The 27,551-nt window shown below is 47.2% G+C and overlaps 1 protein-coding gene across 1 annotated transcript in view; it reads left to right on the plus strand.

Annotated features, from left to right (window-relative positions):
• Window positions 1-24,022, plus strand: part of TUNAR (transmembrane neural differentiation associated intracellular calcium regulator) — a 52,528-nt gene extending 28,506 nt beyond the window's left edge. Inside the window, exon 3 of the mRNA XM_070775648.1 lies at window positions 23,202-24,022. Coding sequence (XP_070631749.1) covers window positions 23,202-23,387 — 186 coding nt within the window. The 3' untranslated portion in view covers window positions 23,388-24,022. The remainder of the gene's footprint in view (window positions 1-23,201) is intronic.
• The last annotated feature ends 3,529 nt before the right edge of the window (window positions 24,023-27,551 follow it).

The raw sequence follows: 27,551 nt of genomic DNA on the forward strand, positions 1-27,551 counted from the left end.
CTGTTGGATGCAGGCTGCAGACAGAGGCTGCCTCGTGCCCAGGGCTGTGCTAGGCAGTGAGTGGGTGGCCTGGACACAGTGCTCATCCATGTCAGCTATTCCTGTGTAGGACATGGTGCTCAGGGTCCCAGGCAGAGAATGGTCCCAGAAGGACAAGTGTTGCTGGATTTCTGACCACCTGTCAGCATCTAACAAAAGGCAGTAAAAGAGGGGCAGCACTGCCTTTAGAAGCAATGAACCCATCTGGCCCACATCCCCATTTTATGGACAGACAGTCTCGTAGCGGGAAGTTCTGGGCTGTTTTATGTGCAGATAGACAGGACTGAGGGAGCATGGTTTACAAGTGCTTCTGTTAAATTCCTTTTTCTCTCTTTTTCAGCCGCCTTTAGCATTTTAAGAGCGTGTTTTCCCCCAGCCTTTTATCTTCAGCGATCATTTATTGATTCTCTCTTTTATTTTCTAACATAACGTTTGAGATGAGTAGGAAGCGATTCAAGGAAGAGTTCCAGAAGGCGTGTGCTTAGCAGAGAAAGGAGCACAAGCTATCGTCTGGCTGGCGGAAAAGCTTTCTGACAAGAGCAACTGCTCGTGGGAGGCAGTGATTCCTGCAGCCCTGAGATGCTCCAGCAGAAATCTGGGCACCCCTGCATGGAAGATCTTAGAAAAGGGGTTGAGTGACCAGGGAGTGGTCGGATGGGAAGACCCCTGATGTTCCCGTCTCCTCTCCCCCATGTGAATCATAGACAAGGAATCCTGCTCATGCATTCAGACTTCTTTCTGCAGATGTTGCCTGAGCATCTTCTGGGCACCAGCCCCCATGTAGGTGGTGTCGGTGTCGGAGATGTCAAGGGAGCCAATGTGCTTGGGTTGAGTCATGAAATAGAAATTATGCAAATATAGACACTTCCTTGGTGGTCCAGTGATTAAGAATCTGTCTTGCAATTCAGGGGATGCAGGTTCGATCCCTGGTCAGAGAATTAAGATCCCACATGCCCCAGAGCCACTAAACTTTCATGCTGCAACTAGAGACTCTGTGGACTGCAACGAAAGATCCCGCATAATGCAACGAAGATCCCACATGCCATGACTAAGACTTGATGTGGCCAAATAAATAATTTAAAAAAGAAAGAAGGTATGCAGATATAGACTGTAGGAGTTAATCTGATAGATTTGGGCTCACGACAGTGTAAGGGTTGATGCCCCTGGATCCTGCTGTCATGGACAAATTGTTTACCCTCAGTGGGCCACACTGTCTCATCTGGAAAATGGGCACTTATTTAAAGCAACTTTTGGAGTCTATTTGATTCACTTGACATTGTTCTTGGCACTGGGGCTTCGCTGGAGGACAAGATTGCCTTCATGTGGCTAATCTTCCAAGCGAGGAAGAAGAGGAAGAATGAAAAATAATATGCTTTCAGGTCATGATCAGTACCTTGAGGAAAATAAAGTAGGAATGTGGATGAAGGATGAAGAGGTAGGACCTTTACAGATGGGGTAGCCAGGAAGAGTTCTTTGACAGCAGACTATCTGAGCAAAACTTGAATACGGTGGGAGCAAGTCAGCACAAAAGTTCGGTCAAAGTGTCTGATAGAGGAAATGTCAAGTGCAAAGCGTTGGGGGTGGTATTTGCCAAAAGGGTTGCAGTTGGTACAGGAAGGACTGAGGAGAGTAGGAGGAATTTGGACAGGTAGGCAGGAGCTATATTATATATGTTTGGGGGAGGATGAGGCCTGATAGCAAAATCCATTAAAAAAATTTTTTCCCCATTAGTTTTAGACACGCATTGGATCAAAATTGTAACCCTTACATGTAACCTCTGCATGTCAGTAGCAGCTTCTTCAGAAAAGCTGTCATTCAGATGCATGTTATTTCCAGCCAGGACACAAACACCCTTGGAGAATCCATATGCAGAGATGGGATTTTGGTATCTCAGTCGATGGTAAAACCCACCCAGCTGTCTAGTCGTGTCGAGAAAAAATTCACATTAAAATGCAAATGCTCCTGAGAAAGTGAAGTGTTGATGGGTACAACCATCCAAAGAAAAATATTCATGAAATACGGGCTGTTGATCCACAGCTAGCTGGCTGAGCTGTTTGCTCAGCAAGACCTGAGTGCTAAGAAATCTCAATTACAGGCACTGTGCTGTGTCCTCCGGAAACCCCGGGACCTCCCCCAGGGGAACTGAGAAATGGGGACACACAAGTGCTGGGTAATCAGGAGATGGGGTGAGGAACTCACTTCTTTAAAGCCACGGTCCCCAACCTTTTTGGCACCAGGAACCAGTTTCGTGGAAGAGAATCTTTCTGTGGACTGTGGGGTGGGGGCATGGTGGTTTCTGGATGATTCATTATATTTATGGTGCACTTTATTTCTATCATCATTACATCAGGCATTAGATCCTGAAGATTTGGGGACCTGCTTTAAAGGACTTTCTGGCCACATCCTTTTCATATGCCAGTTAAACTTCTCAGCCTGGACTGGGGTGGGGGGCAAAGAATAGAGACTTTTGCTTCCATATCCCCTGCAGGAGGAGGGGTCCACATTCCTTCACAGTCACGTCAGCTTCTTCTGTTTCTCATCTGATCAAGACCTTCACGTTGAGTTTCCTTAAAAGGATTGTCCTTTCCCTGTGTGATTTTTTGGGGAGACTAAGGAACATACATTTTCTCAGTTGTTGTTTGGTTGCTAAGTCATGTCTGACTCTTTGTGACCCCATGGACTGCAGCACGCCAGGCTTCCTTGTCCTTCACTCTCTCCCAGAGTTTGCTCAAACTCATGTCCACCAAGTTGGTGATGCTATCCAACTATCTCATCCTCTGTTGTCCCCTTCTCCTCTTGCCCTCAATCTTTCCCAGCATCAAGGTGTTTTCCAGTGAGTTGGCTCTTCGCATTAGGTGGCCAAAGTATTGGAGCTTCAGCATCAGTCCTTTCAATGAATATTCAGGGTTGATTTCCTTTAGGATTGACTGGTTTGACCTCCTTTGCTGTCTAAAGTGATTCTCAAGAGTCTTCTCTGGCACCACAATTTGAAAGCATCAGTTCTTCAGTCTCAGCCTTCTTTATGGTCCAGTTCTCACATCCATACATGACTACTGGAAAAACTGTACCTTTGACTATATGGACCTTTGTTGGCACAGAGTTGCCCTGCCTTTTAGTATGCTGTTTAGATTTGTCATAGCTTTTCTTCCAAGGAGGAGGGATATCCTTTATTTGCAATCTTCACCCACAAAATGTGGTGATGGGGAGAGACAGAGAGAGGTGTGCTGGGCACCAAGGTGAGTTCTCATTAATCTGCACAACACTTAGTAGGTAGGTGTTGCCATCGTATTTTGTACACCAGGAAAACTGAGGCTCAGAGATGAACAGAGAGAGGGAGGTTTGTGGCCCTTTGCCAGGAAGCAATAGAATGGGGTACTTGGGAGCATAGGCTTAAAGCCAGATGTGTGTCCAGATCTCTTGACACCTCCCAGCTGTGGGACCTGCTTTGGGATGTCCCTTCCTCTCACTGGCTTGACTTTGCTGCTTGGTAAAATATGATGGCAGCACTTCCTCCTCTGTGATTGTTATGAGGGTTAAAATTGTCCATGGATGTGAAGTGCCCAGAACACTGTCCAGCCCCTAGGAAGGGCTCCATCAGCCCGTGCTCACCTGACTGCCCTCAGGGTGTCCAAGGTCCCTTGGCCAGCAGGAAGTGAGAGATGATGGCTTAGCCAAGTGGGACTGTCCAGGTGAGGGGCAGCCAGACTCGATACCCTGAGTCCCTGCTAGGTGTCTGGATCTATTTGAACTCAGATCCATGCATTTCAGAATGAAGCACCCCCCGCCCCTGGCCCTGCCCGCCCATACACACCCAATGACACATGTTGGACACAGATCTCAGATACGGCCAGCTTGGTCACCCAGTTCTCATCCGACTCCCTGGGGAATTGTGACACCCACTTTACAGATGAGAAAACTGATGTTCATGATCTTTGCTATTCTCCCAGAAGACACTGTCTGCCTGTTTAACTATCAGATTCTGCTGTAATAACTTGCTGTTACTTGAAGAAGACAAGCTTCTTTCTCCTGGAGGGTTGCAAACAAAAGCCTCCTTCAGCCAATGTTATCTCTTGCTGCATTGCTGTCATTGTTGTTCAGTCGCTAAGTCGTGTCTGACTCTTCGCGACCTCATGCAGCATGCCAGGCCTCCCTGACCCTCACCATCTCCCAGAGTTCACCCAAGTTCATATCCATTGAATGGGTGATGCCATCCAACCATCTCATCTTCTGCACAACAGCCAGAACTTAGTGGCTTAAAACAGAAGGTGTTATTATCTCTTAAGTCTCTGTGGATGGACTGGGCTTGATGGGGCGGTTTCCGCATGAGGACTCCTGCATTCAGGTCGTGTGGTTTGAAGGTTCATCCACTCAGACGTTTGGTACCTGGGTGGGGCGGTTGGCACAGCCGGGGTTTTCAGCCTCTCTTTCCTCGTTCCTCTCCACGGGCAAGGATCAGGCCTCTCTGCAGCAGGCAGTCCTAGGGATGTTGACCTTCTTTGGAGGTACCTGGCTTCCCCTGGAGTGCAGTGTTCCAGAGGGTAGGAAGTGGAAGCCGCCAGTGTCTTGAGGCTGGACCCAGAAACTGGCACAGGGTCACTCCCAACTCTGTGCTGTCACCCCAAGGGAGGGGACACAGATCCAGCCTCTGCAGGGTAGAGTGTGTCAGAGGTTCTGTGGTCATCTGTGACCCACCACAGCTGGGGAAGAGGGTTCTGGCAGATGCTGTGGGCTGTGGATGTGTTTGACAGCTCACGTCCATGTAATGTGAGTTCTGCTAGTTGCCTGAGAATAGATCTGGGGTCTTGCCTGATACACCTGGAGATATGCTGCTTGGCCTGAGTGGCTGGCTGGGACCTGCGTCTTTGGGGAGCTGGGAAAAGGTGGTCTGGCAGACAGACTGAGGCCGGCAAGCAGTTGGCATTGTGGGTCTGTGGGGTATTGGGGGTCTGTCTGCTGGGCAGTGGGGTACACGTGCCACAAGATAGGCAGGGTTGAGGAGCAGGTGGGCATGGGCCAGACTCGGGAAGGCGGCAGCCTGACCCCTCCAGCCTCAGGAGCAGAGTGCCAGCCACCAGTCAGCTTCTGGAGCAAAGCAATCTTTCCCTGGAGGATGGGGCGGACATGAAGGTCAGCAGCCCAGGCCCAGGGTCGCCGATCAGGCTTCTCAGACAGGAACTAGGAGCTGCACTCAGGCAGGGACCTGTTTCAAAGTGCAGCACAGGTGCATGCCGACCAGGCCTCATTGTGAGTCCGGAAATGCAGAATGTAAACTGACCGGAACCCGGGGCCCTGAGACTCAGCCCCTGAGCGGTGGAGGCCTGGAGTCCTGGGTGCTCTTGAGAAGCAGGGCACTGTAGGAGGGGGGCGGTGGGGTGGTGGTGGTGGTGTCTGCAGAAGAGTCGGGGAGCCGAGGGGCAACCTAGTCTGGGATCTCTGCAGAGACTGATTGTGGACCCCTTAGAACTCCAGCCTTGGCTGAGGACATTAAAAGGTGCCACAAGTTCCCTTCAGTTCTGGAGCTCCTTTCACCAAAGATTGGTCCCCTTCCCAGCCCCCACAGAGTGATTGACACTTTAGCAGGGCTTCCTAGGTGGCTCAGTGGTAAAGAATCTGTCTGCGGTGCAGGAGATGCAGGAGACGAAGGTTGTCCCCTCGGTCGGAAAGATCCCCTCGAGATGGAAAAGGCAACCCACTCCAGTATTCTTGCCTGGGAAATCCCATGGACAGAGGAGCCTAACAGGCTACAGTCCGTGGGGTCGCAAAAGAGTCGGACACAACTGAGCATGCCCACACACACACCACAGACAGTTCTGTAGGGCCCGGCAAAGGCCTGGTGATCTGGCAAAAGCAGTTGTGAAGTAACTGAATGATGATGCTAAGCATTACCTCTCAAAAAACTAATTTAGACTAACAGTTGTGGAAATAGCACAGAGTTCTCCTCCCCCAGCTTCCCCTCAAGTTCACGTCTTGCATGGTCAGAGTGCAGTGAGCAAACCCAGGCAGAGAGCATCGTACACGGCTACTGACTAAACCTCAGACCTTACTCTGAAGTCAGCAGAGTTCCCACGAAGGTTCTTTCCCCGTTCCAGCGTCCCACCCAGGATCCCACGTCCCTTAATTGTCCTGGCTGCTTCATCCCCTCCCATCTGTAACAGTTGCTCTGTCTTTTCTTGCTCTTCATGATCTTGGCACTTTTGAAGAGCACTGATCAGTGATTTTGTAGAATGACCCTCAGTTTGGGTTTGTGCGATGTTCCGTCAGGTGTGAACCGAGGTGGTCCGTTTCGGGCAGGGATCCCACGGAGGTGACGCTGTGTCCTGCTCTCTGCCTCCTATCGGGTTTATAGTGTCTACATCTCATGACTGGTCATGTTGACCTTGGTCACTTGTCTAAGGTGCTGTCTGCCAGGCTTCTCCACCGTCAAGTTCCTGTCTTTCCTTTCAAATTAATAGGTGTCTGGAGGGAGGTACTTTACCCAGGAGACTAAGCAAATGCTCTTTCTCCCTAAATTTTCACCCATTAATTTTAGCATCCATCAAGGGGTCTTTTCTACAACAGTTATGACTGTAATCTTTGCCTAATGATAATTTTCTATTTCCTTCTTTATTTCTGCTTTTACTACTTGGAATTCTACTGTAAGAAAGAACTGGCCCTTCTCTCCCATTTATTTGTTTATGTGGTTATTTATAGCTATATAGACCCCTGGATAGTTACATTATTCTGTAAGCTATGATTTGTTACTGTGGCTATTTATTTTCTTGCTTATGTTGTTCCAGCTTTGGCTTCATATTAGGAACACCTTCAGTTTTGTACTTGTGTTTTTGACCATCCCCACTCATTTTTTTGTGAGCATTTCTTTATTTTTTCAAGTCGTAAGATGTTCAAAGTTATCTTGTATTTTCCTTTCCCAAATCCTGTGGCAAGCCACTTCTCCAAGGGTCCTGGTTCCTTTCATTGGAGAATGGCATATAGAAACCAAGATCTGGGTGTTGGGTGTGCTCATTGCTACTGAGGTGTCACTGCGTTCAGACCCTCCCAGGGACACAGCTGGGAGTTACATGGCGATGCACTAACACACGAATATATCCTCATCTGTATTTCTGTATCCACCTACCTGTATGTATATTAAAAACCGTAAGTCTATCCTGATAGCTCTAATTCCAGTTCAACAGCACAAGGTTCATTTAACCTTCCCTCCTTTCCTTATGTGTAATTCCTTTCTCCAGCAGTGAGAAGCCCAGTTCTCATTATCTCAGATATATGTATTTAACTCCAGTATAGAGCAGTTTCAGAATTGCTGACCCACATCCCTGTGAGAAATGCGTTTACTAAGTGATGCCAGCGACTTCTATCCTCAGTGCCACACTACACATTCAAAGCATGGTTTTCCAAAGCCTCTGAAGTTAATGCTTTTCTTTCCCACCCTCTTCACTGTGGTTATATTACTTATTTATAGCAATTTGGTCCTTATGTTAGCACTGACATCCTATTTTGAGTTTCTCTCACATCTTGGTTGTTTTTAGTTGCTTTTTTGTGTGCATATGAAGGTCATACGAAACATCACAGTGCTTCTCCATCAGATCTGAACCAAAAGATATACTCGGAGGCGTGTCACTCCCTCTTCATCCCTGCCAATCTGATCTCATCCTTGACTTCTCTCTACCCCTTTCTTACCTCCTCTAGGTAGCCCATCTTCTCTTTCATTTCTAATTTAGCCTTTCTGTATTTCCTCTGTACTGATGAGCAGGTTGTATATCTTACAGCCTCAATCTTGAATGAATTGTAGCGTTCCACTCTCACTGTTTGCTTTTCTAATTTAACCGTAAGTCCTGGAATGATCCCCAAATGAGTTCGTATCACTCTCTTGCCCTCCTTCTTTACAGCTGCATAGTACTCCACCGTGTGGCTATACCAGAGTTCATTCAGCTCCCCTCCTGTGTCTGAGTGTTTAGGTTGCTTATCACATTTTGCATTTTCCAATGATGTTGCACTGAATAAACTGTGTGAATATTTTTGCAGTGCTGGGCGTTATCTTCAGAGCTCTGTCCAAGGAGTGAGCTTGCCAGCTTGGCAGATAAATGCACATGCAGTTCTATTGGGTGTTGCCAACTTTCCCTCCAGTAAGCTTTACCCTCAACTGTTGGAAAATATTTGTTTCTTGAAAGTCAAGGTTTGTGTCCATCTTGAATTGATTACAGATGAGGACTGGAGACAGAGGATAATGTATTTAAGGTGACACAGCTCACTGGGGGCCAAACTGGAACTCAGATACGGCTCCTCAGAGTCCCCGCCTCTTTCCCTACTTCCTGCTTCTCCTGAGAATTGGGCGTGGGTTCTCCTGGCAAGTGGGGTCCATGGCCCAGAGGAAGTAGCAGGCAGGCTGGTGGGGTTGTGTCTTATTTCCACTGCTGAGTTTAAGCAGTCTTTCCCTGGAGCTCCCTGATGATCTCAGGGAAGTCTAGGCTAATATAATTCACTCTTCCCAAAACTAAAAAGTGTACTCTCATCTGAGCGAGAGAAAGACTGATTAATTTACCCTTAAAGGTTAGTACAGGGAGCTGTTTTTTCTGTTTATATGAGTATTTAAACTTTTCTTACCCTCCACATAGTAAACTAAGCCTCCCTTTCATCAGACTTCAAGGTGGGAAAGAAAACAAGCCCATCTACGGACAAGGGCCCCCATATCTTATTATCTGGACCCACACTCTCCTTGACCACATGGGTGAGCTGAGTGCAGAGAGATTTGCCCAGGCTCTTCCCCAGGTTAGGAGCAGGTAGGAGGCTGGTCTCAGTCTGTCCGTTGCTCACTCTGAGTGCAAATGGTGTCACCATTTGTAGATGGCAGACAAGAGAAGAAAGAAAGATGCCCTGGGTTTCCCCAGGCTCCCTTGAGTCCATCTTTTCATTCATTCATTCACTTGCTATTTCAGTACACTGAGCACCATTAGAAGTCCAGGCCAGGTCGGGGAGGGCTGGGATATGGAGATGAACCAGACTCAGTAGCTCACAGTTGAGTAGGGAAGGACCCAGATAAAGGAATGGTTACAGAATAGGACTGGTGGTGCTCAAAACGCAGTCTGCAGTGGGCTTCCCTATGTCAAGAAGGGATCCTTGGAGAGAGGCTGCCAAGTAAGCTGAACCTGAATGGATGAATGGCAGTTGTCCAAGCTGGGAGGAGAGTGGGCAGATGCACTGAGGTTAGAGAACACAGTGGGAGTTAAGGGGAGGGGGCTGCAGGAGCAGAGTGAGAGGCATGAGAGGGAGGCAGAGGGTGAGCAGTACTTTGGCTCGATCCTGACTCAGTTTTTGAGTTCTGTGTTTTATTCACGGCCATATCCCTAGTGCCTAGGGCAGTGCCAGGCATGTTGTAGGTGTTCAGTAACTATTTTGAGTCTCAGTTCCGTGTCTCTTAAAGGGGACAAGCACTTCTTTTTGCTGCTGCTGTATCCCAGGACTCTCAAATAGGGCCTGGCACATAGTAGGTGCTCAACGAATACTGACAGGCTGGATGACAATATAGAGTTTGGCCCATACCTTGTACTTACTGATTAGCAGCTGCAATTGTTATCTTCTTGGGTAGCTAGAGAAGTAGTTACTGGTCATGTCATGATGGGTCTCATGTGCAAAGCTGGATCCAGCAATATCTGTCAGTAAAAGACAATGATAATGATGATGTAATAGAGGAGAACCTTTGTATTTTATTACAAGTTAATCACTAAAAGGATGATGCCTATAAGCTTACATTATACATAATGGCCCATCTCTGGGAACCCTGAGCATTAAGCTAAAACAACTTTGTTTAGCTCACAGGAAACCTCCTGGCCAGGCCTACCTGTGAATAACTGCAGGAAGGAAGAAACTAGCACATCCCTTCTGGAGGCTGACCAGACCAAGAAATGTTTGACTTTACTTCCTCCCCTCTTGGTATAAAAGAAGCCCAAATTCTAACTCAGGCAAGATGGTTCTTTGGGACATGAGTCCACCATCTTCTCAGTCTGCCAGCTTTCCAAATAAAGTAGCTATTCCTTGTCCCAACAACTTGTCTCTGATGAGCAGTACAAACTTGGACCCAGTAATGATAATAATAACAATTGCAAACCTTTGTGGAGCAGGTTAAATGCTTTACAAATGCTCTTTCTTCGACGGCTCTTTGGAGCCCCTGGGGGTAAATTCACAGGTGTGTCCGAGTTGCCATCTGCCTTGAGTAGCGTCTAATGAAGCACAGGCTGCTCTGTGGCTGCTTAGACTGGGTGTGGGCACACGGGCAGGAGTTTGTCCTCTGGAGAACTCTTGCCCAGCTTCTGCAGAGGACCTGACCTGGATGCTGGGTGTCTGTCCCTCAGACAGTGCTTCCTGGCTGATTTCCCGAGGCAGAGCTGGAGGCCACCTGGTCTGAACATTTCATCTTGGAGAGTGAGTTACCATTTTTTATTACTGGGGTCTGATTTTAGGAGCTAAATGGGTTTTGGCAATTTTTTCATGAAGTTTCTCATGTGTGCTTGTGCTCATGCTCAGTCACATCCTGACTCTTTGTGACCCTGAGGACTATAGCCTGCCTGGCTCCCCTGTCCATGGGATTCTCCAGGCAAGAGTACTTGAGTGGGTTGCAATGCCCTCCTTCAAGGGATCTTTCTGACCCAGGGATCAAACCTGCATCTCCGTGTTTCCTGCATTGCAGGGGGACTCTTTACCCCTGAGCCACTGGGGAAGCCCATCTCACGTATAAATAGTGTATATGTATGGTTGAGACAATAAATACGAAACTAGCATCCATGTACTTATTGCATAGTCTGTGAAATAAATTCCAAAGCTCTTTGTGTGGTTTACAAGAGCCCCTGTACTGGCCTCTTCTTCCCCCTGAGGCTTCAGCTCTCCCCAGACTCACTGGGATGCTTCATCGCCCAGACTCACTGCACGCAGCCTTTCGCACATTCACCTTTTCTTTGCGCCTGCCAATCTCCTAACGCCTAGTTTTCTCTTACAATGGGCTGAACTAGTCCTGCTAGCTATTCGGGTCTCAGCTTAGCTCCCTCCCATCTTCCTGGGAGAATTCCCTGCATGCCTCTCACATGAGTGGGGACTCCCCATTGTGTGTTCCCCTGTGCCCAGGGCTCGCATCTCCATAGTGATGTTTATGTCTCCCCCTCCCTGGGTCACGAGATGCCCGAGGGACCTGGTTTTCTATTGGCGCATGCTCTGTGGATGCTCGGAGGATACTGATGGGGATCCTGGTCTATGGGTTCCCCAGGGGATGCTGTGTTTTAAGTGACCACTGAGGTCTGTTCTCTAAGGAGATGTCAGTGGTTCTTTAATGCTCTGGCATCATCCACTGGATTTGTCATCCAGCGTTTCTGAATGTCCAGGCAAAAGCTCATCCTTGTTAAATAGGATGGAATGAAACTTCCTCCCCCCAACAATATAAAAATGTCCTTGAGATGGAAAAACACTGGGAATTACAATTGAGCCAGAGCCACTCTTGGGAAGGTGGTCAGCAAATCCTGGAAAGAACTTGAATGAAATAGTCTCTCCCCTCCTTGTCTTGAATGAGTGGTACCTCTTAGCATGTTGGGGAGCACAGATTTAGTCCCAAGACTGGCGAATTTCTGCTAGAATTAAAGGGTACTGAAGCCAGGTCCATGTGCCTTGAGTATCTCTGGTGGAACAAAACACTGTCAGAACTTTTAACATTTGGCATTCCCACACTCAGCCACACCCCTTTCCCAGCTCAAATTCCAGCCCCCTCCCCACTTCCTTCCCCCAGCAGAGAGATATGTCACAGAGAAGGCTGCCTGCTTTGTCCTTTTCACTCGTATAGTGAATTTTCTAAGGCTCTTAGAAAGACAGAAGCACTTGGAGTCTTCATGGTTTTATTTACGCATATATGTGTTTTGAATATGAGGGAATATAAACAACATGTGTTCAGTCGCTCAGTCGGGTCTGACTGTGACCCCATGGACTGCAGCACTCCAAGCTTTCCCTTTGCTGTCTCCTGGAGTTTGCTCAGATTCATGTCCATTGAGTTGGTGATGCTATCCAACCATCTCATCCTCTGCCGCCCTCTTCTCCTTTTGCCCCCAGTCTTTCCCAGCATCCGGGTCTTTTCCAGTGAGTCAGCTCTTCACATCTAAAGTAACATAGTCAAATACATGACAGAAAATTTCAAAATATTCTCCCCCCAGGCATTTTTCTCTTGTTCTAGTGAGGCTTTAAAACTATTATTTGGAATCCTAAGTAGGACTGAATTGCAATATCTTGTGGGGTTTTTTCTCCCATCTCATAGCGGGGGCATCTGCCTTTAGGCCACTTGGTCTTTTGATCCTCATTTTAAACTGCTGCGCAATGTTTCATAATCCTGTAAGTTTTTTTTTTTTCATTCCCTGTTTGCTGTTGATTGCCAAGTGGCAGCTGAAGGAAGATGTGTGACTTACTAAGCAGCTCTGAGAAATTGGGTGTAGAGAAGGGGACCCTGCAACCCCTAGGGGTTGCCTAGGGCACCAGGACCCAGCGTGGGTCCCTAGGACTGCGTCTCTCAGCCATGTCCTCCTCTGGCAAGGTCACTGGCGTGGTAGACCTAGAAATCTTAGCTGGACTTCACGGCATCTTACAAAAAAGATATAGAAATATGCATAGAAGGGGAAAGCAAATAATAGAAGTCAAATGACTTATGATGCTATGAACACGTTAGCATCACCCTGGAAATCTGGTCAAAAATTGGGACGTGAATCATCTAGACAACAGCGTGGAGGGTGTGCATGTCCAGTTTGTGGACGGTCTGAAGATGGAGGAGGACTGGGTGGGTAGAAGGGGTCCTCTGGAAGCTGAGATGGCCTCACGGGTGGCTCCATGGGCAAAAGTCAGCCTGCTGAAATGTAACAGAGTCAGAATACTTAGTCCTGGCTTTGGCTTCCACACACTCACTTCCCTCGGACAGGAAGAGGTCCACATGGCTCTGTAGCATGACGATTCCATAGCATGGTGTGGTGACCCCAAAGCCAGTGTGGTTCTGGGCAGCGTTAGTGGGTGTGCTGCCCCAGAAGGATGGAGGGGATAGCCCTGCCCCACCGGGCTGGGAAGACCTTGCCTGGAGTACTGTTTGCCTTGTAAATGCTGTGATTTTGGAATGGGTCTTTCCAGGAGCAGGAACGTGATTAGGCGAGACTGCACAAACCAGTTAGAGGTGGGTGGTGTTTAGCTGGAGGAAAGGAGGCTCCTGGGGCCACGAGAACAAGTGCCAATCACCATGCACATCTTCATCATTTAATCTCAGTAGCTGCCAGTCCTTGAACCAGACAGTTCACGGCCATTCTGTTTAGTCCTACAAGCTGAGTATTAACCCACACCTTACAGATTAGCAAACGGAGTCTGAGAGAGGTGAAGCCGCTTGCCCAACTCACACAGCTGGTAAACCACAGAGCCGAGCTAGGATGTCAGATGCATTTGAGGGCAGCATTGTGATTTCTTCCCACTGAATATCACTTTCTCAAAACCTGAGGCATTGTTGCCTTGCACAGTCACCTTGATCTTTTTTTTTTTTTTTAATTTGTTTTGGGATATAGCCAATTAACAATGCTGTGATGGTTTTAGGTGAACAGCAAGGGAACTCAGCCATACATATATGTGTATCCATTCTCCCCAGACTCGCCTCCCATCCAGGCTGCCACATAACATTGAGCAGAGTTCTATAACATCACCTTGGTCTTTGCAGAGAGGGTGGCCTCTCCCTGGTTACAGAGCACAGGGCTCCCCCTGAAATTTACACATACATATTTACATAGCTCCAGTACTCTTGCCTGGAAAATCCCATGGATGGAGGAGCCTGGTAGGCTGCAGTCCATGGGGTCGCGAAGAGTTGGACACAACTGAGCAACTTCACTTTCACTTTTCACTTTCATGCATTGGAGGAGGAAATGGCAATCCACTCCAGTGTTCTTGCCTGGAGAATCCCAGGGACGGGGGAGCCTGGTGGGCTGCCATCTATGGGGTCGCACAGAGTCAGACACGACTGAAGCGACATAGCAGCAGCCACAGCAGCAGCAGTACTTGTAGTCTTTAAAACCCTGTGGATCTTTTTTTTAAAGTTGTTTTAATGAATTATACATTTGTTTTTATTATAAGCTTTGTTTCACTAGTAAGTATTCAGTTGAAATAATTACTCATTAAATAATTGTATTAATTATTGGATGGATATCAAAAGTCTATTTAGAAAATGTAAAGTGTAAAGCATCCATGTACCCACCTCCCCACTTAAGAAATGTTACCAGTACTTCAGGGGTCCCCGATCCCTTCCCCTCCCCCTCTCTACTTGGTAGTAATCACTCCCCTGGCCTTGTGGTTTATTATTCTCTTGCTTTTCTTTGTAGTTTTATCCCTGATAGATCAGTTGGTAAAGAATCCGCCTGCAATGCAGGAGACCTTGGTTCAATTCCTGGGTTGGGAAGATCCTCTGGAGAAGGGATATGCTACCCAGTCCAGTATTCTTGGGCTTCCCTTGTGGCTCAGCTGGTAAAGAATCTGCCTGCAATGCGGGAGACCTGGGTTCGACCCCTGGGTTGGGAAGATCCCCTGGAGAAAGGAAAGGCTACCCACTCCAGTATTCTGGCCTGGAAAATTCCATGGACTGTATACTCCAGGGGATCGCAAAGAGTCAGACATGACTCAGTGACTTTCACTCACTTACTGTATCTCTAAACAACTTGTTCAGTTTCCCCTGTTTCTGAACTTCATATAGATGGGGATATCCTTTATGCAGTCTTTGGCGGCTTACTTTTAAATCTACATTGTAGCAGCGATTCATTCTTGCAGGCTGCAGCATTTCACTCCTTTTCTCGCCATATAGAATATATGACAAGCCACGGTGGATGGACATTTGTGTTGTTCCCAACATGTCGTGAACACTGACATTGCTGTCTGTCAGCATTCTTGGCAGCTCTGGGACATTGTGCAGGTGTACCCAGGTATGTGCCCGCAGGTGGGATGGTGGGTCACCTGGGTCTGAGTATATGCATCTTTATGAGATGATAGCATCCTACCTTACAAAGTGACGGTGACCAAGCTGTACTTCTGTGTGTGCTCAGTCGCTCAGTCATGTCTGTCTCTTTGCAAGCCCGTGGACGTAGCCCACCAGGCTCCTCTGTCCATGGAATTCTCCAGGCAGGAATACTGGAGTGGGTTGCCGTTTCCTTCTCCAGGGGATCTTCCCGGCTCAGCAATCGAACCCGTGTCTCTTGCGTCTCCTGCACTGGCAGGATGATCTTTACCACTGAGCCACCTGGAAAGCCCCAGTACTCCCGAAGCTGTGAACAAGCCTCCCTGTTGCCTTACAGCCTTTGTCAGTATCGAATGGCTTTCTCTGATTTTTTTTACCTCTTGTCCATCATGCCTGTTGGGTAGTAACTCACTGTATTTTGTTTTATTTTTTTTTTCTCATCGAATTTTAATTTGCGTTTCTCTGATTACTGAGGTTTAGCTTCTCGATGCTTACTTACTCTTTTGAGAAGTGCCTGAACATGATTTTTGCCCAGTTTTCTACTGGGAGTTTTATTATTTTCTTACTGGCATGACACTAACATGATATGTATGATATACAGTGTATATAGTATGTATATGTAGACACATAGTACATACACATGTGTGTGTATATATGTATCCAAGATTATGGCTTGACTTTATGACACTTTTTTTATAAACAGAGGTATTAAATTTAATGCTTTTGAATTTATTACTAATTTTCTTTATAGTTTGAACTTTTATGTCTCAATAAGGTATCCTCAGCCTCAAGGTCATAAAGATATTCACTTATATTGTCTTATAAAAGTTCTTAAGTTTTCCTTTTCGCAGTTGTCTGTAATCCACCTGGAACTGGTGGAATTTGGTTTGATTTTCTTCTATATAGTTACGCAATTATTCCAGCACTGGGAAGCTGGAATAAATGGGAAGCCCATGTCCCCCAGTGATGAGCAGTGTCCATATATGTGTGGCTCTTCTTCTGTTCTTTGGACTTCTTTTTCTAAGGGTTAACTCCTAAAGCTGTACAATAATTCATGATGTCTTATAAGGCAAGTTCCCTTTCCTTATTTTTCCTTAATAAATAATTTGCCTATTATTATCTCTCTGCACTTTGATATACATTTTAGAATCAGCCTGCTGCTCCTGCTGCTGCTGCTAAGTCACTTCAGTCGTGTCCGACTCTGTGCGACCCCATGGACTGCAGCCTACCAGGCTCCTCCATCCATGGGATTTTCCAGGCAAGAGTGCTGGAGTGGGGTGCCATTGCCTTCTCCGAGAATCAGCCTGCTGGGTAGCACCAAAGACCCTGTAGAAATTTTGACTGTAGTAGCTCTGTATATAGATCACCTTAGGTAGAAATCATGTTTTCTAGATACTGACTCTCACAATCCTTGAAGATGGTGTGTCTTCCTTCTTATGTAGGTGCAACTTTATGTCTGTAAACTTTTCTTTTTAAAGAATTTTACATATTTTTGTTAGATTGATTTCTAGGTAATTTATATTTCCACTACTGTTGCAAATGCTCTCTTTTTGAGATAAACCTCTTTATTGAGATAAAATCCACAAACCACTGCATTCACCTCTTCAAAGTGTACAATTCAGAATTGTGCAACCATCACCAAAATCTAAGTCTAGAACATTTTTATCATGCCCCAAAAAATGCCTTTCTCGTTAGCAGCTAACTCTCACTCCCCTTGCCCCACTCCAGTTCCTGGCAGGTAGGAATGAGTGAGGGAATGAATGAATGAACTTATGCCTATGCAGCTGGCTTCATGTCAGACGTTGCCTAGTCCCCAGCTTTCCTTTCTGTTTTATTTTGGTTCTGTTTTCCCCTCCCATCTCTGTTATTGGTCTAGTTTTCAGCTAATCTCCCAACCTCTTTCATTCTCCTCCACTCCCTGACCAGACAGCTTTTCCCAAGGAAAACCGTGTTCCAATCACTTCTCTCGAAGGAAACCCTCGGTGGCTCCCTTGGGAACCCGGCTGCACTCCCAACGCCATTTCTCTGGGGAGATTCAGGCTAATGACTCAAGCCCCTTGGAGGCAGACTTTTGGAATGTAGCTCTTGGGAGTCGGAGAAGGCCTCTTCTGGGCTCTCGGTTTGCTGCAGAGACCTCAGAAAGTAAACACAGTCGACCTGATTATTCTCCTCCACTTCCTCCTGAGTCAGAGCTGTCTTGGGTTAACTCGGGGAAGAAGCTAAATTAAGCCTTGAAACCAAGCAGCCTCCGTGACTGGTACTTTGTTTTGCTTGAGTGACTGCGATGATGGGTGTTGGGTTTTAAGGGCAGAGCTAATTGTGTCTCTTTAGACCAACCTTGGTGATCTTGTCCCTGCCCTGCAGAGACGGGGATGGCCAGATTCACACCCCCACCCCCACCGCTCCCCCAGCCTGCAGCACCCACTCACGCATTGCTTCAGTGCACTTTCCCCAAATGCCTGGTCCATGCCAAGCCCTGTGCTTGGTGTTGGAGATTCAAAAGCTTGCTCTCTCAGGGCTTTAAGTCTGGCTAAGGGAACTGCAAGAAACAAGAGACCCATGAAAGAGAACTGGTGCTTGGGTAGATGTCTGTCCAGGGCAGAGAAGGGAGTGGATGTCCCTTTGCCTTCTTGTGACCCCATGCAAAGGCCATGGAATCACCAAGATGAAACAAGGGGCCAACCTTGCACTCAGAAACAAGTGAGTGCGTGCAACCACTTATACCTTATACCCTAGCAGTTCTTCTCTTAGGGGGATGGAGCCAATAGGAAACGGCACAGATTTACATCAAAAGAAAACATTGCAAACAAACCTTGACTCTAGTTAATACATGTAAACTGCAGTATTTAAAGGAAAGTATTTAAATGGATGATATTTCCCTGGAGAAGGAAATGGCAACCCACTCCTATATTCTTGCCTGTAAAATCCCATGGACAGAGGTGCCTGGCAGGCTCTAGTCCATGGGGTTGCAAAGAGTCAGACATGACTGAGCACCCGACACAGATAATGATATTTGCAGTTTACTTTGAAATGCACCCCAAAAAGATGGCTGGATAAGATTCAGGGATAGGTATCTGAGAAAGCAAATGTTGTTCAGTAAGTCATGTTTGACTCTTTGCATCCCCATGGACTGCAGCACGCCAGGCTCCCCTGTCCTTCACTATCTCCTGTTTGTCATGCTCATGTCCATCCAGTCGATGATGCCATCCAACCATCTCATCTCTGTCGTCCCCTTCTCCTCCTGCCCTCAATCTTTCCCAGCATCAGTCTTTTCCAGTGAGTCAGCTCTTCACATCAGGTGGCCCGAGTATTGGGGCTTCAGCTTCAGCATCAGTCCTTCCAATGAATACTCAGGTTTGGTTTCCTTTAGGATTGACTGGTTTGATCTCCTTGCCGTCCAAGGGATTCTCAAAAGCATCTCCACCACCACAATATGAAAGCATGAGTTCTTCGGTGCTCAGCCTTCCATATGGTTCAACTGAAACATTCATACATGACTACTGGAAAGATGATGTGTGTGCTCAGTCATCTCCGACTCTTTGCAACCCCATGGACTATAGCCAGCCAGGCTCCTCTGTCTATGGAATTTTCCAGGCAAGAATACTGGAGTGGGTGGCTATTTCCTACTCCAGGGTATCTTTCCAACCCAGGGATCAAACCCACATCTCCAGCGTCTCCTGCATTGACAGGCAGATTCTTTACCACTGCAAAAAACCATAACTTTTTGACTATATGAGCCTTTGTCAGCAAAGTGATATCTCTGTATTTTAATACACTGTCTAGGTTTGTCCTCACTTTCCTTCTTCCAAGGAGCAAGTGTCCTTTAATTTCATGGCTGCAGTCGCTGTTCACAGTGATTTTGGAGCCCAAGAAAGTAAAATCTGTCACTGCTTCCACTTTTTCCTCTTCTGTTTGCCGTGAAGTGAGGGGACCAGATGCCATGATCTTCAGTTTTTGAATGTTGAGTTTTAAACAAATTTGTTCACTCTCCTCTTTGTTTTTCATTAGGAGACTCTTTAGTTCCTCTTTGCTTTCTGCCATTAGGGTGGTATCATCTGCAAATCTGAGGTTGTTGATATTTCTTTTGGTGATCTTGACTCCAGCTTGTGATTTATCCAGACTGGCATTTCACATGATGTAATCTGCATGTAAGTTAAATAAGCAGGATGACAATATACAGCCTTGTCTTACTCTTTTCCCAATTTTGAACCAGTCCGTTGTTCCGTGTCCAGTTCTAACTGTTGCTTCTTGACCTGCATACAGGTTTCTCAGGAGGCAGGTAAGGTGGTCTGGTACTTCCATCTTTTAAAGATTTTCCACCGTGTGTTGTGATCCATACATTCAAAGTCAATGAAACAGAAGTAGAAGGCTTTCTGGAACTCCCTTGCTTTCTCCATGGTCCAGCAAATGCTGGCATATTTATCTCTGTTTCCTCTGCCTCTTTGAAACCCAGCTTGTACATCTGGAAGTTCTCAGTTCATGTACTGCTGAAGCCTGGCTTGAAAGATTTTGAGCGTACCCTTGCTATCGTTTGAAATGACTGCAATTGTACAGTAGTTTGAGCATTCTTTGGCATTGCCCTTCTTTGGGATTAGAATGAAAACTGACCTTTTCCAGTCCTGTGGCCACTGCTGAGTTTTCCAACTTTGCTGATATATTGAGTGTAGCACTCGAACAGCATCATCATTTGTGTTTTAAATAGCTCAGCTGAAATTCCATCATCTCCACTAGTTTTGCTCTTAGCGATGCTTCCTAAGGGCCCCTTGACTTTATACTCCAGGATGTCTGGCTCTAGGTGAGTGACTAAAACCAAGTATAGTAACATGCTAATAGTGACATTTAGTTGCTGAGTGGATGGGTGCTCAGTATAAATTTTTTCTTTTGCTGTATGTGAAAATTTTCATTTAAAACATCGGGGAAATGCATATGTGCGTTTGCCAGCAGAAATGTAAAAGAATGTTCAGAACAGCATAATGACCTCAAACTGAAAGCAACCCAAATGCCCATCAGCAGTAAAATAAATGCATACTTTTTATATGTTTTTATATGTCTGTTTATATGATGGAGTACTGTTCACAATGAGAATGAACGAGCTACAGCTACACACAGCATAACAGTGAAGGGGAAAGACTCAAAAGAGGACATCCTGTATGGTTCTGTTTCCATAAAATCCGTAAACAGGCAAAACTAGCCTAGGATGTTAGAAATCAAGGTAACGGTTTTCAAGAAGAAGGAAGAAAAGGATTGAATGGAAGAGGGAGCCTCCTAGGGTACTTGAAGGTTCTGTTTCTTGATGTTGGTGACAGCTAACAGGTATGAACACTCATCAAGTATGGTTAAAGTCTGTGCACCTTTCTGTTTGTGTATTACCCATCATCAAAAAAACTGTACTGGAAAGAAAAAGAAAGAAAACCAAACATGTCCAGCCTAGAAGCTTTGCCTAGCCAAAGCTGCTTTTTTCATTTAAAAAGCAATTTTAATTAGAAATTACATCCTGTATATAGATGTTATTCCAAGAAGTTTCATTCCATTGGCTAGGACAGAGTGGATAGCTCTGAAAAGACGAAGTCTTGCCCTGACCACTTTAGGGTGGTAGGAACCCACTCTGAGTCTGTCAAGTAAGCCAAAGTTGTGAAGGGAATGAGCCTTCCCTTTAAGGCACACATTTGTTCGTTTGTGCACACGTGCCTGTTACATCAGTCCCTTTGGTCTTCACCGTGTGCCTCTCCTTCACACAGAAATCTATCCACCTACACTGTGTCCTGAATCCAGACCAGATTCCCGAGGTGTGACCTGGCCCTTGCAGGGGTTCATGTGCCCAGAGGAAGGAAGAGGCATGCAGGCGTTTCACCTGGCAGCCGCCCTCTCTGCCTACCTGGAGTCCTTTTTTTGTGATTCCTCTAATATGTTTGTCCTGAGATATCCTTTGACCCCTGAACTGACTTGTCAGGAGTTCTTCAGAGAAGCAGAACCAGTGAGAGAGAGACAGAGATAGATAGAAAGATAGAGGCTTGTTATAAGAAATTGGCTCATATCATTATGTGTGCTAAGTCACTTCAGTCATGTCCAACTCTGTGCGACACTCTGGATCACCAGGCTCCTCTGTCTGTGGGATTCTCCAGGCAAGAATACTGGAGAGGGTTGCCATGCCCTCCTCCAGGGCATCTTCCTGACCCAGGGATCGAACCTGCGTCTGTTCCATCTAACCTGCATTGACAGGCAGGTTCTTTACCCCTAGTGCCACCTGGGAAGCGCCATGTCATTATGGAGACCCCCAAGTCTTAGGATCTGCAGAGTGAGTCAGCAACCAGGAGATTCAGGAGAGCTGATGGTTTCATTTCAGTCTGAAGGCTGGCAGGTTCAGTACCCAGGAAGAGCCTAGGTTTCCCTCTGGATGCAAAAGCAGAAAACAGCTGATGTCCTAGCTCAAAGGCAGTCGGGCAGGAAGAGTTCCTTCTCACTCAGCCCTTTTTTGCTATTCAGGCCTTGGACAGCTTAGATGAGGCCCACCCACACTGGGGAAGGCAGTCTGCTTTGCTCAGTCTACCGATTCCAATGTCAATCTCATCCAGCAGCCACCCTCACAGACATACCCAGAATCATGTTTGAAAAATGTCTGGGCACCCCAGGATCCAGGAATCAGTCAGGTTGACAGAAAATTGACTGTCACCACTCTGGAGCCTGAAAAGCCTTCTAGCTCGAAAAAACACAGCTCTCTAATAGAAGAGGTGCAGCCAGGGGCCCTGGCCTGGTCCCTGTCCCATCTCATCAAGTAGGACAGGCTGTTGCTGCTGCCATCTCATACACATTAGTCATCCCCACCACCCCACCCCCCACGTTGTTTGGATTAGTCATCAGTGGAAAAGAAGGTTTCAGCTGCCCACCAGGCCCCCTGAATGGTCATATTTTTTATTTTAAAGAATAAATAGAAATATCTTTGTTATTGCAAAATACGTCATACACGTCAGGCAATCTCTGAAACAGTTGAAAGGATAAAGATAAAAAACAAACCTCGACATGCTTCCCGCACAGCCTCACAAATGGAAAATGACCAGTATATTGAAGGTCTCTGCTGCTGCTCTGAGGGGATTCCCGCTCTGTCCTTTCCTGTAAGTAGCCACTCTCCTGAATTCTGTTGGTCATTCTCTTGCATTTTACAAACACCTAAGTGCGTGTCGCTAAATATACTTGTTTGACGTGCCCTGTTTGAGTCTTTATGAATTGACACATGCTGTGGGTGTTCTCTGCACCATCCTTCTTCATACGAGACGGGGCCTCACCCACACCATCACGTGTAGCCGCTGTGCGTTCATTTCACTGCCGTGTCATATTCTTTGGTGTGGATGCGTCCATCGTAGGAGCCACGTGTCCTTCTCTTCAACTCTTGATGCCTGTTTGGGTAATTTCTGGTCCTCTGCCTTCCCAGCTGAAGCTCACAGGAGCATTCCTGTCACTGTCGCCAGGTTCACAGGTACAGGGATTTCTCTTCAATGAACACCTAGGAGGTCAGGAGCTCAGCCCAGCTGGGGACTATCTCTTTGCTTCTCTGGGTAATGCCAGGGAACTTTCCAGAATGATCTGACCAGTGTGTGCTCCCGCTGGCGGTGATGTGGGTTTCTTATGATGCTCTCTCCCTCCCCCCTTTCCATCCTCTCTGGTCTCAGTAACTTGCCTTCCCTAGGTTCGGTCACCCTTGTTCACAGGGTGGCCAGTGTTTAAAGCACAGTGTGACCACAGCGCCCTCCTACCCACTTCATGCACGAGCAGGACTGGACTTGTCTAGGGTGGGATCCAGTACGTGAACACGTGTCAAGTTCCCGCTGCTGTGGGAGAGCCCACGTGCTTGTGCTGGATGACTGTGCAGCTGTCTGTCTCTGCTTCAAGGAAAAGGAGTAAAACAAAATCCCAGTAGAATGGGTGGTGGCCAAGCTGAACGCCGGGCTGAGCTCTTTATGCCAATATCACAGTCTTCATCCTTGAAAGTGATCAGCCATGCTCTGCCATTTCTCCATGGCCAAAGAGCAGTGCATCCCAAGGTTTTCTCCATGAGAGATTTTTCGGGCCCACCCAAGGCCTAGTCCCCAGACATGAAATCACTCCCCGACCCGGTCTGCCAGGCTTTGGAGAGGATGCTTATAAACTGTCATGTTTTTGTGCTGCCTCTTTCCAATCGCAGGTTAGTCTGGTGAGGAAGATAAAGACATTTGCCACCAAGATGGTAATCACGAGTGGAAATGATGAAGACAGAGGAGGCCAGGAAAAAGAGAGTAAAGAAGAGAGTGTCTTGGCGATGCTGGGGATTATTGGGACCATTCTGAACCTGATCGTCATCATATTTGTATACATCTACACCACTCTGTGAATGGCCCAGTGGGCCCTCAGGCCTCGGGATGGCCAAAAGACAGGAGGAGTCCTGTGTGTTGGCAGATCAGTGACCGGACACTGTGCCAGCAAGCAGCCTTGACCGACACATACCGCCCAATCAGATGCACCTTCGAACTCGATAAAGGGTCACCAAAATCAACCAATCCTGCTGCAAGGAGCAGACACTAAAGCACAATGAATCCACCAAAACTCATTCACACAGCAAGGAACTCAACATCGTTGGCAGGGGACCCGAAAGGACGCTTGGAAAACTGCCCTTGGACACCATCAGGGAGTGGATGGGTGCAGAGATGGGTTATCCCAGGTCACTGACAGATGCCAAGTGTTCAAAAAGAGGAACAGGGGTGGACGCAGCTCACAGCAGACACAGCTCTCGCCTGTCTCCCAGGACACGTGTTTCCTCCTAACTCGATGAACTGTTTGGTACCAAAAAACCACAGGGACAATCCTTGACAAGCATCTCATTCATCAAAAGTGTCTAACTATTTGATACTGGGGAGATAACTTATTTTTTCTTTTTTTTTCATTGGCTTGATGTGTGTATCTGTTCATATCAAGGTTTATAAATATATATTTTTAATAAATGTGCTCTATTTTTTAGCATGAACCAAATATTTGGAGAAGCACTCCTGGATCCGTACAGCTTTCCTTGGTTTTACCTGCTGTATCTACCTTAGACTGCAGTTGTTCTGTTGTGTAATCGCTCTCGTCCTTGTTCTCTCATCTGGAATCGTTTCCCTCTCATGCTTTTCAGTCTGGAGGACATTTTCCCATAAGACCAGCTGTGATCTTGGTTGGTGCATGTTTTAAGATTGTCCACTGAGCGACTTTTCATTGTTATACTGGAGATGTAAAATGGTCGTGGGCATGTGGACTTTGGATGTACCGTATCCTTACTGAGACTTATGCATGAACAGGACTGAGTGATATAGATCAGCTTAAAAATGTTTCTTTTTACAAGGAATACCATGGAGGAAGGGCACAGCTACATCTGTGGATCAACTATAGGATGGAGTATTCAGCTTCTCATTGGCAGCGTCATTTCATTCTTGTGACCATTTATCGATGAGATTTGATTTTGATGGCCACATGCCATGAAAGATGGGTGGGAAGGACAAGGGGGGTTAAAGCTCAGTGTTAGGTGCGTAATTCCCGTAGTGAGCCTCCTGGGAGCCTTTGCAAAGTAGGTGGGGGTGTGGATGACACTTGGACCCCACCCCCCAAGAGCTCACCTGGCTGTTTCAGGCTGGGAGGACACCCCTGCAACAGATGACTTTTCAAGAGCTCTAGAAGGGGATGCAACGGTCACCCTAAAAGATTGCTACATTTCTTCAAGCTCCTGGTTTACACCCACAAGAAGCTACTTCCTCCCTGGCAGGGACAGTTGAATCAGGATGAATGTGCCCTGTTCTCCTGCCTCCCTGAGATGGGCCTTTTACTGGGGGCAGCGGCATGGCCTTATAAACAGGGTTAGTGTTCCTTCTGCCAGCGCCAGCCTTGCCTGTGGGCAAAAGAAGCAGCAGGCTGCCTATGTGGAGTCGAAGGATGTCCAGGAGATCACCGCCAGGTTTCTCCCTCCCAGTGTCGTGGTGTCTGAAATTTCACCCTTAGAGAGTCACTTCTTGGACGTGTTAAGGACCAGGCTCTTTATAAAGCAGATGCCCCGAGCACCTGGCCCTCATCAAGAGTCTTCTCTTCCCCACCAGAAGGAACAGAAGTCGATGTGCGTTCAGGACATACTGTGTGCTAGGCGCTGTGCCCGACCCTGAATCCCTTTAGTCGTTGAATGCTCACAGGAAATGGGCTGGAGAGTCTCTGTCCCACATCGTAGAGGAAGAAAGGGGGACTCAGATGGTGAAACTTCCCCAAGGTCAGGTAGCTGGTAGTGGTGAGTCAGAAGGCAAATTCCCAGAGCTGTCTGATTCCCTAGCCCACTGAGGGGCGTCACATGCTGGGCAAAGAGGGAATGGAGAGGCAGGGACTGGCCGGGAGAGGGCCCGCGGGGCCGGATGCACACCCATGGTTTGCCGAGGGCCAGCTCTGCTCCCTGCCCTCCTTCCCTCCTAAGAATGAATAACCCCTGGCAACTCCTTGCATCCTGGCACAACGCTGGCCACATGAGGACTCGAGGAGGGAGGCCAGGAGGAGGCTGCTTAGAAATATAATGGACTGTCGGGGGAGGGAGCCATCTCATGGGTTCCGTGTGGTTCTAGAAAGACTGTGTGAGAATTCTGAACAGTGTACACAATAAAGGTGCAATGGAAAAAAAAAAAAAAAAAATCTACCGATGTCCTTTTTCCACCCCCCAGCGTCCTGGTATTTTTAAACCTTCACGTCATTCCTTTACCTATATATATATTTGTTTTATTTTATTTCAGATTTCTTTTTTTGATGTGGACCATTTTTGAAGTTTTTTGAATTTGTTAGTGTTGTTTCTGTTTTACCTTTGCTTGTTTTCCTATTTTATGTTTTGCTTTTTTTTTTTTTTTTTTGGTTGGGAATCCTAACTCCCCAACCAGGGATCGAACTCACACCCCGTGGATTGGAAGGTGAAGTTTTAACCATTGGACCACCAGGGAGGTCCTGATTTTTTTTTTTTTTTTTCAAGCAGACAAAACTGAATGTGACTCTGTTCCAATGAAACTGCTTTGTTTGAACTGTGGAAGCCCTGGTGATTTTTCAAGTGTACTAATTTGAAATTTATTGAGGGGAAAAACTGCCTTTCCGATCCTCTCAACAGCTCCCCGATGGTCCTTCTACACTGTCCTAATCCACAGCCTAGAAATAAAGGTGCCCGTTCAATGACTGCTAACCCAAGTGGCAGCACTCTCTCCTGCAGAGAGAGTCTTTCATTTCTGCCCTCATTTAGCAAAGCCCAAGAACACAGACTGGGCAAACTCATAGTTTCCTCCATGATCTCAAGGTATCTCGTGGGGATGTGATGGGGAGGCAGCTGGTGGCCCTGGGGCTTAGTATGCCGAGCCCAGCCTTGGCATGAATAGCAACAACCCAAACGACCAGCCCGAGGGCTGAGACTTCCCTCCCATCCTAAGGGACCTTCACAACAGCCCGTGAGATCCTACCCCATCTCACAAGGTGAAGTGTGTGTGTGTTCACTCACTCAGTTGTGTCTGACACTTTGTGACCCTATGGACTGTAGCCCACCAGGCTCCTCTCTCCATCCCAGGCAAGAATACTGGAGTGGGCTGCCATGCCCTCCTCCAGGGGATCTTCCCTACCCAAGGATCAAACCCACATCTCCTGCATTGGCAGGCTGACTCTTTACCACTGAGCCACCGGGTAAGCCCTAGAAGATGAGGAGAAAGGTTCAAAAAGGCTGATTGACTTTTCCAAGGTCATACAACTCGAAACCAGCAGAACCAGACCTGTCCCACCTCTGTGCCATCCACAGACCTTGAGTGGCCCAGGCTGTGGGTTTGAGCTCTGCTGGAGTGTTTGGGCCAATCCAGTCACGTCACACAGCTTCCCACTACACCTGCCTCTCCCGGGTCACAACAAAGCTGGTCTGGCCAACATGGCTGAATCGATGCCTTTGACTTCTACACCAGAAAGCGACTCGGAAAGCCTAGGTTCTGGCAGGGGAGGGCCAGGCACCCATGGCAGTGCGCCCTTGGTGGTTAGGGGCCACAGGGTGCTTGTCGATGGCCAGAAACAGCCTGGGCCTGACTTTCATCTGTCTTATATGATCGATATGACCAGCTTTGTGAGCCTCAGTTTTCCTCATCTGTCAACAGGGGCTGCTGATAGCCCCAAGTCTCATCAGGAGTTTTAACCTCATTTTTATTGATACAGAAACTGTGGCCTGGAAAGGTGAGTTGACTTAGCAAAGGTTCTCTGGTGGCTCAGACGGTAAAGAATCTGCCTGCAATGTGAGAGACCAGAGTTCAATCCCTGAATCGGGAAGATCCCCAGAAGAGAATGGCAACCCACTCCAATATTCTTGCCTGGAGAATTCCATAGAGAGGAAACTGGCGGGTTCCATGGGGTCTTCAAGAGTCGGACACCACTGAGCAAATAACAATTTCACTTTGACTAGGGCAATGGCACCCCACTCCAGTACTCTTGCCTGGAAAATCCCATGGACGGAGGAGCCTGGTAGGCTGCAGTCCGTGGGGTCACT

This window comes from Bos indicus, chromosome 21, assembly GCF_029378745.1.
Source record: "Bos indicus isolate NIAB-ARS_2022 breed Sahiwal x Tharparkar chromosome 21, NIAB-ARS_B.indTharparkar_mat_pri_1.0, whole genome shotgun sequence".
Lineage (NCBI taxonomy): Eukaryota > Metazoa > Chordata > Mammalia > Artiodactyla > Bovidae > Bos > Bos indicus.